The sequence below is a fragment of the Diceros bicornis genome, unplaced genomic scaffold (genome assembly GCF_020826845.1).
Source record: "Diceros bicornis minor isolate mBicDic1 unplaced genomic scaffold, mDicBic1.mat.cur scaffold_73_ctg1, whole genome shotgun sequence".
NCBI lineage: Eukaryota > Metazoa > Chordata > Mammalia > Perissodactyla > Rhinocerotidae > Diceros > Diceros bicornis.
The window spans coordinates 2779374-2794060 of NW_026691615.1; the positions used below are offsets into that span (position 1 = coordinate 2779374).

Sequence of the window (14687 nt, forward strand, 5' to 3'; positions counted from 1 at the left end):
CTGGAGGGCTGTGGGCAGAGGAGGGAGGACCTGACTCAGGGGCTCATGGGCGCCCTCTGGTGGGGGCTGCAGGGAGGACGGACTGTGGGGGACCAGGGCAGGAGGCAGGGACCAGGGCGGAGGGGACTGAGCTGGTCGAGGGGGGTGACAATGGGGTGTGACCAAGGATAGCAGTACCTGGCGTGTGGCGGGAGCTGGCTCAGCGGGTGCTCCGTCATGAGCCCTGTGATTATTATTACTGGATTATTGTAGGCGTTGTTAGTGGTCAAGACTTGAACCCAGGTCTCCGTCTGCAACGCTGGGACACCTTGACCCCAGTAAGTGGGTCCGTTTGGCCGGAGCCTGGTCACCTGGGGCCCTGAGGGGGTGCTGTGGGCACCATGATTGGCATTGCCAGCTTTAGGAAGTGGCCCGGGTCTTCAGGGGGACCTTCAGGCCACAGAGAGCCTGGGTGGGTGGCCGAAGTGTTCACTAGCCAGAGCCAGGAGGAGCGATTTCTACTCTAGAAATGGCTCCTGGTCCCGTGGGGCCTTCCCAGGGTGCCGTGGGGCCTGCCTGGGAGGCGTTGGAGGGGACGGGTGGGTGGGTCTCCGGCTCTGGCACCAGATTCTTCTCTGCAGAACCTGAAACAGAAAAACAGAAATCGGGCCAAGCCTTTCCCAGCCTGTGTGCTGTTGGCATCACCACTCTGAACCTCAGTCTCTTCATCTAAGACACAGGGACACCCAGGGGGCTCTCGGTAATGAAGACCCACCACCCCATTTGTTAGGCGTGCTGGATGGGACTGGATTGGAATCCTAGCTCTGCCCATCACGGGCTGGGCGACCCTGGGCTGGTCACTCACCCTTTCTGAGCCTCAGTTTGCTCCTCTGTGACACGGGTGTAAGCACAGAACCCAGCACAAAATGAGCGCTCTCTCGCCACAAGCAGCGGCTGGACCCCAGTGCATCTTTCTTGTGTCTGGGGCCCCTCTGCCAAAAAGAGGAGGGGCGGGTTTTCCAAATGAGGGAATCCAAGTGTCCATGAGAAATATCCTAATGGGGAATGCAGCGGGCCGAGAAAGTTCTTCCAGGCTGGCTGGGACCCCAGAACCTCCTGGAGACGGGCCGAGAAGGCGTCTGCCCTGCAGAGACGGGGAGCCCAGGAGCCAGCGGGCAGCTTCCTTGGGCCCCGGGTCAGGCGAGCAGCAAAGTCAAGATCCCCATTTTCTCGGGGGTTGCCAGAGGGACAGCAGGGGCTGCCCCGTGCCCACCCTGCCGAGTGGCACATAACCAGGTCTTCCAGCCCAGTGGGATCAGGGCTGTGATGAGGGACGCCCAGGCAGCGTGGGGACAGAGGGGCTCCCAACCCAGGTGGGGTAATCCAGGAAGGCTCCCCAGGGGAGGTGCTGGCCGAGCTGAGGTCGAAGCTGCCAGATGAAGTTGGAGGAAGGAACAGCATGGGTCCCCGTCGTGTCCCGTTCCCCGGATTGGAGGGCGCTAGGGGTGTGTCCCCAGCCCCGAGTCATAAACAGGCGGCCGGAGGCCTCCTGCAGCCGCTTCTGCCCTTCCCTCCAGCGGCTCCTGAGGGAAGATTTTCCCAGAAGTAAGATTCCTGACCCGGCCACAGTGACTTCCCCCCGGGACCTTGGCTGGGGACACAGATGGCCCCGTCACCATTCCTGAGGCTCGGAGGAGGGGTGGCCCCAGCAGTCAGAGCCAGGGGGCGGGCCCAGCCCGGGAGCAAAACATCTAAATCAGCTCAAGGCCTGAAGGTGATAAGACATGGGCTTGTGGACAGAGAGACCCGGGTTCAAATCCCAGTGCTGTCATTTCTGAGCTGTGTGACCTTGTGCAAGCTGGTTGACCTTCCTGAATCTGTACAATGAGATTAGCAATCACTGGGGATCAGGGGGACACACAGGAGTTGAATGAGGCCGCACATGCCTGCACACAGTGGGTCTACCAATTTTCAAGAGAGAGATGACCAGTATAGACACAGACGGTCGTATCAATGGGAGCAGAGCCTTGAATGAGGGAGGTGAAGCCAGTCAGGCCACTGAGACGGGGACTCTATTATGTTCAGAGCCCAGCCTGAGCCATGGATGAGAGAAATTGGGGCCCCTGGGCACCCAGACTTCAAACCTGAGGCCTCTTTGAGCTTCTCACTCACTGCTTCTAAGCAGCTGAAACTCCAGGTGGACCCTGGAGTCATTCAGCCTCTCTCTGCCTCTCCTCAGACCCCAAGCTTTTACCTACTTAATATTTTTGTTTAATAAAAAGCTCACCTTTTAATTTAAACCCTTTTTTCAAAAAATACTTTCAACTGTTCTTTAAATAGTTCTCAATCTGAAAAAAGGTATCAAGGTGTGAAGCCTCCCTCCCCCATGTCCAGACACCTGGTTTCTCTCCCTAGAGGCAGCCACCGTTTCTTGTCTCTCTCTCTTCTCTCCCCACTCCCTTTTCATTTCTCTTATCACATAAACAGTAGTATTCGCTACACTTTTTTACCCCCTGCTTTTTTTCCATTTCACACTATATCTTGCTGTGCCTTTTCTAGTGGTTCATCGAAAAAGCATCCTTGTTCCTTTTTACAGCTGCATAGTATTCCACTTTGTGGGTGGCCCAGTATTCATTTTATCAATCCCCTTTTGTTGGACACTTAGGTTGTTTCCCTCGGGACCTTGTAAGTATGTTGCAGCCCTGAGTCTGTTAGTAAAAATCTCAGAAGTAACTGAATTCATTTATGGGATACATTGTAGCATTACTGTGAATGGAAATTCAATATCCCTTTGGGTGATTCAAAGGTTACTCGGAAAAGTCGATGAAAAGGAAACAATGTTAATAAACTCTCACTGATATTGTGGCCTGTCCTGGGGCAGAGTGGGGGCTCTCCAGGGTGTTAAAGACACAGTAGCTCCCACTGAGACTTTCTCAGAGAGACGTCATACGTGAGATCGTTGTCAGGGGCAAAGAACGTGGGCACAGGGGCCCGCCCGCCCACCCGGTTCAAATCCTGGCTCAGCCACTGCCTGGCTGCGTGTGTCTGAAGGTAGTGCCTTGTCTGGTCTGTGCCTCAGTTTTCTCATGGGTAAAATGGGGATTATGATGGCCCTGCCCCTCACACACACCACCTGCATACACTAGGCGCTCAATAAGTGCTTGCTGTAGCAGATGTCAGCCTCTTAGGCTTCAGAAACCCGACACCCTTTCTGAGCCTCTGCCTCCGGCTCTGACCCCTTGTGTTCGCACTGAGAGGCTGAAGCCCTCGGTTCGAATACTGGCTATGACCTCAGAACCCTTGGTCATCCCTTGCTTCCTTGTGGTGCCTCAGTTTCCCCACATTGTCTCACCAGGGGATTAGATCCAGTTATCTCCTTCCAAGTCTTTTCAAGGCCGAGGTCTGGCTGGTCACCCCTGGGGGCCTCCACCTGCTGGATTGGGGGACCCTGGAGAATCGGGGGTCTCCCCTTCCGCCATCCCCTGTGGCACTGGGTCTGAGCGGGTGTGCCCACGTGCGGTTGTGTCCATGTGTGAGCGTGTGTGGCTCTTGTATCCAGGTGGTGGCAGTGGGGGGATCCACAGGCCACGGGGGGAGGCAGACATTGAGTAGCAGCATCTCTTTGCCTTCCTCCTCCTCTCTCCAGCCCTCCTGTTGGGCCCACGTGGTGCCTCTGTGGCCGGACAGGGGATGGAGGGCGTGTGTGCATGGCCCCATGGGGTCTGGCCACGTGCCCGGCCCATCAGCACCCCTCTTCTTCCTGCTCTGTCCCCAGAGCCCCCCAGGTTCATCAAAGAACCTAAGGACCAGATCGGCGTGTCAGGGGGCGTGGCCTCCTTCGTGTGTCAAGCCACGGGCGACCCGAAGCCACGGGTGACCTGGAATAAAAAAGGCAAGAAGGTCAACTCGCAGCGCTTCGAGGTGAGTCAGGGTGAGGGGAGGCAGCCTGGCCCCAGACGGGGTCACGGCAGCTTGGCCACGGAGGATGTCACACAGGCGTTCCGCAGATGTAACGTGGGCAGCCACGGCCCTGCTCCCACCCAGTCCCTGCCACGTGGCCCCACCTGCCGGGCTGGCTTGCGCTGCCGCCCCTGTGCTGTGTGTCCTCAAGCAAGGCCTTGCCCTCTCTGAATCGTAGCTCACACTCACTCGCTCACACACACCACCACCGCACGCAGAAGGGAATTCACGGCTCCATACACATGCACGTGATCAGACACGCACATTTCCACGTCCAACACGCCTTCACACGCCCGTCACACACGCTTACACGTGCATGGCACACCCACATACACACAATACCCTTGTTGTACATACCCGGCCCAGCTTCTGCCTCCTGCACGTTTACACGGGACATCCTCGCACATGTGCCTGCAGCCCCCAGCTCCTCCCGGTCACCCCCGGGACCCCAGCCTCACCCCGACCTCTCTCCCCACCCGCGGCAGACGATCGAGTTTGACGGGAGCGCGGGGGCCGTGCTGAGGATCCAGCCGCTGAGGACACCCCGGGATGAGAACGTGTACGAGTGCGTGGCGCAGAATTCAGTTGGGGAGATCACGGTCCATGCCAAGCTCACTGTCCTCCGAGGTACTGAGCTCCCCGGGGTGGGCAGGGGAGGGACACCAAAGGAATCCGTAAAGTCTTACTTTGAATTTGCTCTAGGGTGAAGCTTGATCTCCCTTCTCCAGCCCGTAGCACCGCTGGGGCCCAGAGCCTGCTGTAGGGATTTATTGAGCCTTTGCAGGAAAGAGGAGTGTTAAGGGACTAGAGTCATCCTTATTTGTGATTCCAAGAGGCTGATCCAACTCAAACTGGTTCAAATAAAAAAGAGAAGTCATTGGTCCATGTAATTAAAATGTCCGTGCAGTAGTCTGGCTTCAGGTTCAGCTGGATCCAGGGGCTCGTACAATGTTCTCAGGGCTCACTCTCTCTCTGCCTCTGGGTTTGTTTTCTTCTGTATCGACTGTATCCTCAGTGAGATTCCCCACATTGGCTCCAGGCCCCAGGCCCCCATCCAGAGGACCAAATGACCCAGGACTGCTGGTCGTTGGCCGAGCTCAGGTCAGATGACCATTCCTGAGCCAGTCACTATGGCCGGAGGTGCAAATACTCTGATTGGCAGAGTCCTCCCTGGAGTCAAGGGTGGGTCAGCCCACATAGACAGGGTCATTAAGGGGCGGTTCCCCCAAGAGATGCTGGACAGGCAGAAACAGCTGCCCATCCCTTCCCCGTACATTCCCACGGATCCTTTGAGAACACTGCTTTGCTGGGCTGCTCGCTGCCTCATTCAGGAAGCCTGGGGGCACCAGGAAGTTGCCTGCTGCCTATAAAACAGCATCCCTGGGGCAAGCTCGCCAAAGACCCCCACCCAGCTGCTCCCTACTGCCTTCTCCACTGCAGAGTGGTTTTAGGCTGCAGCTGGAATTTGAGTTCAAATCCTGGTGCTGTGTGACTTTGGGCAAGTTAATGAACCTCTCTGAGCTGCAGTTTTCTCACCTCCAAAGTGGGATAATGACGATGCTCATCACAGGGGGTGGTTACATGTAGCAGATGAGTGGACGATAAAAGTGAGAGACCAGCCCAGTGCCATGCAGGAAAGAAGCAAGTGGTTGATGCTACCGATCTGATATTATTATTATCGTCGTTGTCATTATTCCGATTTTAACAAGACAGCTCCCACCACCCCTTCTGCAGCTCTCACGTGGGTGGGTTCCACCTGTCGCCTGCAGGGACACCCTGACCCTCCACGATTTCTGGGTATGAGCCACAACCAGCCTAATTAGCTGGGAGGTGGCCCCCACATGTGGCTCCTGGGGTGGGGTTCTTCTAGCATCCTCCGGGGCAGCGGAGCTGTGCTCAGCCTGGAGCCCTGGGAGGAGGCATCCCATTGGCCCCAGGACCCTTTGTCCCAGACCCTGCTGTGCGACCTGCACGGGGTCCCTCACTCAGACAGCTCTGCCGTTACTGTCTGGAAATTCTTAATCATTTCTTAAGAGCAGGCCCCATAGTTTCGTTTTACATGGGTCCTGGAGCCCGTCCTGCGGGAGGATGGAGGGAGGAGGGGCGGCAGGGAGGATTCCCCCGGGGTGGAGGGAGGAGGGGGCGGGGGGAGGAGCAGGGGGGAGGCCCCGCCCCACCTCTTCCCAGCAGATATTTTTGCCCTGACCTTTCCCGGGCACAGACGGCACAGCCTCCCGCTGCCCCATGCTAGCCTCCGTCCTCAGCGCTGGCAGAGTTCAAAGCACAAGCCTGACTCTTTTAACCGCCCAGCGGCTGGGAGTCTGGCCCTGCCCCCTCCAGGCCTCCAGGTCTCCTCTCTGTTCCCAGGGCGCCCAGCCCGGGGTGTTTGACCCTGGAAGGCCTGTCCTCCCTGCCTCCCTATCCCAGGCCCTGAGCCCCAGGGACCCCCAGCTGAGCGGGGATGGTCTGGGCTGCTGGGCCCAGCACTCCCTCCTCCCCCTTCCCTCCTCCTCCCTTCCTCCTCTCCCCTCTCTCTTCCCTCCTCCCTCCTCCATCCTCCTTCCCTCCTCCCCCACCATCTGATCGTGGACCCCGCTCACAGCTCCCACGCTGTTGTTTTAATTAAACTCCAAGGCATTGGGCACAATGTGGTAGGCGATGAACATTTTTGTTTAATTAGGAGCTCTGGGGAACGTCAGGCGGCCCCGGCCTCCCCCCACCCCGGCTAGCTGCTGCCCACACACGCTCGTGGGGACCCCATACACGCAGGGAGCACTCACGTGTGGACACGCGTGGGGTGCCTCCGTGGGTGAGCGTGGCCACCACACGCACACGTGTGCACGTGCCAGCCTTGAGCGCCAGGAATGGAACACGGCCCGATTGTTTTGGCGTTAGCCTCCGGTGATGTCATCGGTGGCCAATCAGGAGCACTTGTGAGGTTGTCCAGGCCGTAGGCCTGGGGCCTGAATGACCTCAGACAGGGTCAAGCTGCCCCCTTGGACCCTGATGGGTCCAGGCCAGGTTTGGGGGTTCTGTAGCCACCAGCCCAGCTTCCTCTGGGCTCAGCCAGGCCTGGGAACAAATCCCATCCTTGCCATGTCCTGGCTATGTGACCTGGGGCAGGTGGGCATCTGTCCGAGCCTCAGTTTCCCCCTCTGTGAGATAGGTCCCATCTCTGAGGAGGGCACAGGAAGACACCCATATAATGCCGGGCATACAGCTCTCAGGACTTGCGACAGTGACCATTTGCCTTGCACGCATCAACCCATGGGCCGCGACCACAGCCCCGCCCACCTCTCCCTTGCTCCTTCTTAGCCTCCAACCCCCCCACTGCATGCCCGGAGCTGGTTCTCTCCCTACATGGTGGCCTCTCACCCACCTCTTCCCTGTCCCCCGACGCCACCCCCCATGCCCCGTGCCCCATCTGAACGTTTGTAAGCATACACGTGTATCACTTCCTTTTTACACAAACAGCAGCCTTGTCTACACCAGGAGGCAGCAAACTTTTCTATAAAATGCCAGAGAGTAAATATTTTTGACTCTGCCCGCCAGACGGTCTCTGTCGCAACGCCTCAGCTCTGCCATCACACTGTAGGTGACGTGGAAACCAATGGGTGTGGCCGTGTGCCAATAAAACTTTATTAACAAAAACAAGCCGAGGGCCGGATGTGGCCCCGGGGCCGGAGTTTGCGATCCTTAGTCTGCACCATCTTTCGCTTTAACTCTGTGCACTTAGCAACGATGTATCTTGCTAAGATTTTGTTCTGAATCTGTAAGGTGACACCGGCTAGTTTCAGTGTCCCATCCCGGGGATGGCCAAGCCTGCGTATAATGAGTCCCTGTTGACAGATGTTTCGATTGTCACCAGCCTTTTGCTGTTGTGTGTGGCCCCTCGGGAATAACTCTGCGTTCTTCCTTCAGTGCGTGGCACGTGGAGACTGCAGACGCTGAGCTGAGGGCTCAGGGGGTTTCTGGGGGTTGGTGCCAAATCCTCGCATGGTCTCCCCTCTGTGCATGTCTGTGTCCTCATCTCCGCTTCTTCATATGGGATCAGGGCCCCCCCCAAATCGCCTCTTTAAAGACCCATCTCCAAATACAGCTGCATTCTGAGGTCCCAGGGGTTAGGGCTTCAACGTATTTCAGCCCATCACGGGGGGCTAGTGGCTGTGTTAATGTGCCCTGAGGCACCTGCCCGCTGTCCCCCACCCCGGGTGACCTTCGTCCATTGTGGATGACACGCCAGACCAGAGCTGGGGGGTCTCAGGGGTCAGAGCAAAGGCACCTGGAGTCCAGCTGGAGACGGGGAATGTGAAGGTGCAGGAGCGGGTGGGGCCTGTCGGGGGGCCCCTGAGCTGCCTCCCCGTCCCTGGCGTCGACTCCAGTAAATCAGGCCACGGAGCCCACAGCGCAATTTCCAGAGCCCGCGAGTGAGGGCCACCCCTCAGTTAGCCCGCCCGCCTCATCACCTCTGTCCAGAGCCACGTTCTTGCCGGTCGCTGGAACTTGGGGACCGAGGTCCCCAGGGAGGGGCATTTTCTCCTCCTCGGGTCCCCCGACCCCATTTGCCGTGGAGGGAAACTAGCCCCTGGCCAGCGAACGGGGAGACTGAGGCCTGGAGGCATGATGCCTCTCACAGGGTGACGACAACTGGGACTGAGTTGTTTGCTCATTTATTGAGCGCCTACTGTATACCAGGCCCTGCGATGGGCAGCAGGGACACGGTGGTGACCCAGATACATTGTGATAACTGGAGATGGACACACAGAAGTTCTGGAGTCCAGGAGGATTTAAAGCCTGGGGGTGAGAGTGAGCCTGAGGCCACGTGGATGCGTAGATGGAGACCGGGGGCCGGGGGTCGGACAGAGGGAGCGTGATGCTTTTGAGGAACGAGTTGGCCCGCGTGGCTGGACGGAGAGAGAGAGGGGAGCGAGGGTGGCTGAGATGGGGGCCAGCGGTGGGCGAGGAGCCTGGTTCCTCCAGAGGGAGGTGGGGACCACAGAAGGGTGGGCAGCAGAGGAGAAGTGTGGTCGGTGTACGTTTCGAAAAGCTCCCTCTGGCTGCTGTAAAATGACCCAAGGGTTTTGCAGCCTCGGCCACTGTGGACATCAGGGCCGGGTCCTTCTCTGTGGGGGACGTCCTGGGCACTGTGGGGGGCTGAGCAGCGTCCCTGATCCCCACCCACTCGATGCCAGGAGCTCCCCCACCCCAGTTGTGACAACCAGAATCTCTCCGGACGTCGCCGAGTGTCCCTGGACGGCAGACCCGCCCAGGCGAGAAGCACTGGTCTGGCCCCATGTCCTCCCCAGAGCTCCCTCACCTGAGGGCGGTCCTGCCCACGGAGGGAAGAGAAGGTCCCCCAGCCAGGCAGGGGCCGGTCCCCGAGCCCCACCCTGGAAGGGTCGCCGTGCGCTGACCGGTCCTCTGCCCGGTGTCTCCCCCGTCTCCGCCCTCAGAGGACCAGCTGCCCCCCGGTTTCCCCAACATCGACATGGGCCCCCAGCTGAAGGTGGTCGAGCGGACGCGGACGGCTACGATGCTCTGCGCCGCCAGCGGCAACCCCGACCCCGAGATCACGTGGTTCAAGGACTTCCTGCCCGTGGACCCCAGCGCCAGCAACGGGCGCATCAAGCAGCTGCGATCAGGTGAGCGCAGGCGGCCGGGAGGAGGTGGGAGCCACAGAGGACTGTAGGGGGAGAGCGTGGAGGGAGACTGTCTTCAGAGCTGAGCCAGGGGGAGTTTAATGGGCGTAGACAGACAGGGGTGATGGGGAGCCATGGAAGGTGGTAGAGACAGAGCGTCTCCTATGCGGAAGCAGTAGGCATGTCCAGTGAGGCTGTGATGGGGTCCGGGCAGGTAGAGGTAGACGGGAGCTACGTAACACAAAGACAGGAGAGTATTCCCAGAGCTGAAGCAGTGGGCGTCTCCGGAGGAGATAGCGGGCCATAGACATGTAAGGTAATGGGGAGACATAGAGAGCTGCAGGGAGAGAGTGTCTCCAGGACTGAAGCAGTAAGGTCGTGACGGGGCACAGACAGGCAGTCCAGCCTAATTTGTCCAGGCTCCGGCTGGGCTAGGTGGGCCTTGGGACAGAGCACAGGGCCTCGGCCACCTGGGGGACGGGCGGTTCCACAGTCGTGTCTGGGCATCGCACCCACGTGCCCCATCCGTGAGTCCGTCTGTCTGGCGGGCTGTGTGTCCGCTGTGTCAGTTGTGCGACTGCTTCGCAACGTGTCTGCGTGTACGTGTCTGGGCTTCCCCTGCTGGCCTGACCTGCTTTCCACGTGTGGGCGCACACAGGCCGTGCCGTTGGCACGGGGTTCGCCTTGTCCCTCCCAGAGCAAAGCTTGTCCACGCGCGTCTTGGCCACACGTGTATGTGCATTACAGTCCCTCCCGTGCACATGCACGCGTCCCAGGCCACACACCCCCGTCCCCATGTGTGCAGACACGTGTGGCCGGGATGTGCCTCTGTGCCCTCACGCATGTTTCATCCCGTTGCAGGTACACATGTAGGGGCACACCTTTTGCTTTCTCTCTCCCCTTCCCCTGAGGACCACACCCTGGAGCCAGCCCTGCCTGAAGGCCTCTCAGTCTTTCTCGATCCCCCCCATCCCTGCCCAGCCTCATTTTCTCAGGACTCCACCTTCCCATTTTCTGCTTTCTGCTCCCCCCAGTGTAGACCCACGCCCTGAAAAGGGGCAGACGTTAAGCCCAGAATTTCTGCCCTGGAGAGACCTGGACTCACAGGGGGGAAAGACAGCTGTCCCCTCCCAACCTGAGGATGTTGGCAGCTTGAGGGGTTCAGCTGGGGAATGATGGCAACCTGAGGGGTCCACTCACCTCCCCGCTGGCTCCTGCCGTCGTAGCCCCAATATAGCGAAACAGTAAAGAGCGTGGCCCTCGGGACCAGCTGTGTCCCCAAGCACGTTGTCCCTCCTGGGCTCGTGCCGATTCCCTGGCGTTATTGCGAGGGGCCCCGGAGGAACGCCTGGCACGTCCTGGGCGCCCCACGAACATGAGCTGCTTCGTTTATTCATCGCAATAAATCTGACGATCATCCCGACTTCCCCTCCCCGCCCAACGAGGATGCAGGCTTCCGCGTAACCGCCCGTTAATGTTCCTGTTCTCTTTTCTTTATCCCTCCGTGTAAACGTTCAGAAACCTTTGGTAAGTCGTAATTTCTTCACCACGTCAACCACTAACGTCCCCCCTCTGTCCCCCTGTCCCCTCCCCCCAGACTAACAGCCACCGTGATGGTAACTGTGACCCACTCCACGTGGCATGTTTACTAACGTCCCCCCTCCACCCCAATGGCCACCCAGCCCTCCCCAGCCAGGCACTGGGGGCTGCAGACAGAGGAGCCCAAAAGGAAAAGAGGAAAAACCCCACCAGGTTCTAGCCAGACCCCAGATGAGGGGTAAGGAGAAATCAGGGGAATCCTGGGGCTAGGGGAATTTCTCACATGACAGTCCCCTGCCCAATTCTGGGCCTCGATGCTGCTGGAAAATGAGGAAATTATTGGAATTTGGGGGCTGGGGCTGGGGTGAGAGGGCAGTTTTCCAGCTGGGCTGGTACTGGACACTTCTGATCCTCTCTTCCCGGCATCCAGCCTGAATCCCCTGTGGGGCTAATTCTTACTAAAGTGAGAATGACTGATATCGGCCCATGATAGGTCTTTCTCGTCTTTCTTGGGGTGACAAGCAGAACCACCTTTAATATCCAAGAGGAGCATCCTTTTCTCTGAATATAGTGGCCACCAGCTATGTGACCGTCCTGGGAAGCCCCGTTATCTGGCCTCTGGCTTCTACCATCCTAATCCGAGTGTAGCGAAAACAGTTTAAGGGCCGACCTAGATTCCCGCTGACCTGGATTCTCGTTCTCCACGTTGCAGCCTTAGGCAAATTCCCTTGTCCTCCCGTGTAAAGAGGAGAGAGTGGCCTCAGCGGGTTGGGGATTTTGCAAGAGATAATACGGGAGCCCCCAGAGTTCTGGCTGAAGGGTCCCCAGCCTGGAAGGCTGGAGAGCTGGCTTCACGGCCCACCCCTGCCTCTGGCTCATGATGTGACAATTCCCTGGCCCCTTCCGGGCCTCAGTTTGCCCATCTGTAAAACGGGCCTGGGCCACGCGGAAGGAGCCGTGTTGTCTGACCCTTGGCAGCTTCTCTGCCCTGGGCTTGGGGTCCGCTGGTCCTCGGAGGGGGTTTATCAGCAGCAGAGAGAGATCTCCCCCAGGAAGATGAGCCGAGGGTGTGCAACTCCAGCCAGGGGCCGCCTTCTCCCGTCCCATGTCGTCCCCGCCCTGGCACCCAGGCAGACACACAGCTCTTTCCTCTTTTCCTTTTGGGCGTAAAGAAGGCTGCTGGGCCCTCCTCTGCCCTCGACCCACTTTCACCACCCTCCCCCGTCCCTCCTATCTGGCCTGTCTGTAACACCTCCCTCTGCTTTATTAATGCCCATCCCTGGGGCACTAACCCGTCTCTCCGTCTCTAACAAGATTCCTGAGACCCCCATCGCTCCCTGTCCCTCCCGAGAAGGAAAGAAGGAAGGGAGGTCTCAGACCTCCCTCCCTCAGCCCAGAAGGAAGGCAGCCAACGGGGCCAGGCTGTAGACCTCCCCTGGGGCATAGTGACGCCCCTCTGGCCAATCTGGAGGGGTTTCTAGACCCAGCTTTTCCTTCCCCAGGAGATTCCCACCTCCTACAGAAAGCCCACCTTGATTGGCGAGCCCTCAGACCCCACCTTGCTCCTAGGAGCCTTGCCTTGGCTTCCTCCACAAGGCCTGCTGGGTCCCCAGGCCCAGGGCTGGCTCAGCCCCACGGTGGGCAGAGTGGACAGGCCTGGCTCATGGCCCGGCCCGGCCTCCCTGGGGCCCCCTGGCCCCCCAGGACTGCCTTCTGACATTCACCTGACTCTCTCTGCTTCCCTTTCAGAAAGCACTCCGATCCGAGGTAAGAGGCTCCTTCCTGACCCGCCCATCCACTCACGCTCTCTCGCTGCCCACCCAGCCCCCAGGCTCCACGGGGGGCTGCTCTCAGGCGCCCTCTATGTGTCTCCTTCTCGCCACCCTGCCCAGTGTCCATCCAGTCTCTGTGTCTATGTTGCCATCTGTGGCTGGGGGGCCGAGTGTGGCCGTGGTGGCCCCTCAGATCGCCTGGCTGCAGGGAGCGGGCCGTCTCCTCCTCAGGAAGGGGCAGTACCTCCTGTGCCCACCTGTATGCAGCCCTCATCCATCTCCAGCCTCAGTTTTCCCATCTGTAAAATCAGTGTGCAGAGGGGACCTTCTGGCTCTAAAGCTTTGGTCTGGGGAGTCCAGCCTGAGGGTGCAGAGAAACAGCCCCCCAGTGCTGCCCCAGAGGATACACTAGAATAGGCCTGGGTGGGAGCCCTAGAGAAGAGTCAATGTCTAGTTCTGGCTTTGCCACGAAATGCTGTGTGACCTAGAGCAGGCTCCCTGCCCTCTCTGGGCCTCTATAGTAATACCTACCTGCCTGCTTCCCCAGAGCCGTGAAGTCAGGGAAAAGTAGGAAGTGCTATATAGGGGCAGAACCCTCATCCATGGCCCCCCAAGAGAACCTCCCAATCTGTGGGTCCACATCACTTCTGTGGGCCAACCGTGAACAAAACTGGGAGGAGAAGTCTGCCTGGGGGCTTGAACTGGATATTTGGACTCCTGGTGCCGGGGACTCTGACCAGAGCCTGTGATTCAAACACAATTCCAGATGTTCACTCAGTTTCATTTGCTTGTGAGAATGGGGACTTTGATTTCAAACATGCTTGTGGAAACCGTTGCCTCATTTTCATTTGTTCATGGGCACGCAAGTGTTTTATCAAGGCCTTTGATTTCAGACATACTGAGATGTTTGCTCGGCCGCGTTTACTTGTGAAAATGAGGATTTGTTCCAGGCTTGTGGTTTCAGATATCTTTGGGGAAACCTTGGCCACATTCTCATTTACTCATGGGCACTGTAGTGTTTGATCAAGGCCTGCACTTTCAAATATTCTTGGGAAGGTTCATTTGTTTTTATATGTTCGTGGGAAGCGAAGTCTTTGATCTGGGCTTTTGATTTCAAATGTATTGAGGGGAAATAAGCCCTAATTTCATTTACTCATGGGCACCAAAACCTTTGATCTGGGCCTGTGATTACAAACATACTGAGGGGAAATCAGCCCTAATTTCATTTACTCATGAGCACCAAAACCTTTGATCTGGGCCTATGATTTCAAACACACTGAGGGGAAATCAGCCCTAATTTCATTTACTCATGGGCACCAAGACCTTTGATCTGGGCCTGTGTTTTCAAACACACTGAGGGGAAATCAGCTCTAATTTCATTTACTCATGGGCACCAAGACCTTTGACTTGGGCCTGTGATTTCAAACATACTGAGGGAAAATCAGCCCTATTTTCATTTACTCATGGGCACCAAGACCTTTGATCTGGGCCTGTGATTACAAACACACTGAGGGGAAATCACCCTATTTTCATTTACTCATGGGCACCAAGACCTTTGGTCTGGGCCTATGATTGCAAACACACTGAGGGAAAATCAGCCCTATTTTCATTTACTCATGGGCACCAAGACCTTTGATCTGGGCCTATGATTTTAAATATGCTTGAGAAAATCGATCTCTTCTTTACATTTTTATTCACTCACGAACAACGAGATTCTTTGATCCAGGCTTGTGGTTTCAAACACACTGGAGGCATTTCAATGTCAACTCTATTTGTGGGTAATAGAGGTTTTCATTCA

General features: G+C 57.7%; 1 protein-coding gene across 1 annotated transcript in view; it reads left to right on the plus strand.

The window, feature by feature from the left end:
- The window catches only part of PTPRS (protein tyrosine phosphatase receptor type S), a 92230-nt gene that overhangs the window by 35302 nt on the left and 42241 nt on the right, over positions 1–14687 (plus strand). The window contains exons 3-5 of the mRNA XM_058538054.1: positions 3755–3900; positions 4425–4566; positions 9393–9581. Of these exons, the coding sequence (XP_058394037.1) occupies positions 3755–3900; positions 4425–4566; positions 9393–9581 (477 nt within the window). The remainder of the gene's footprint in view (positions 1–3754; positions 3901–4424; positions 4567–9392; positions 9582–14687) is intronic.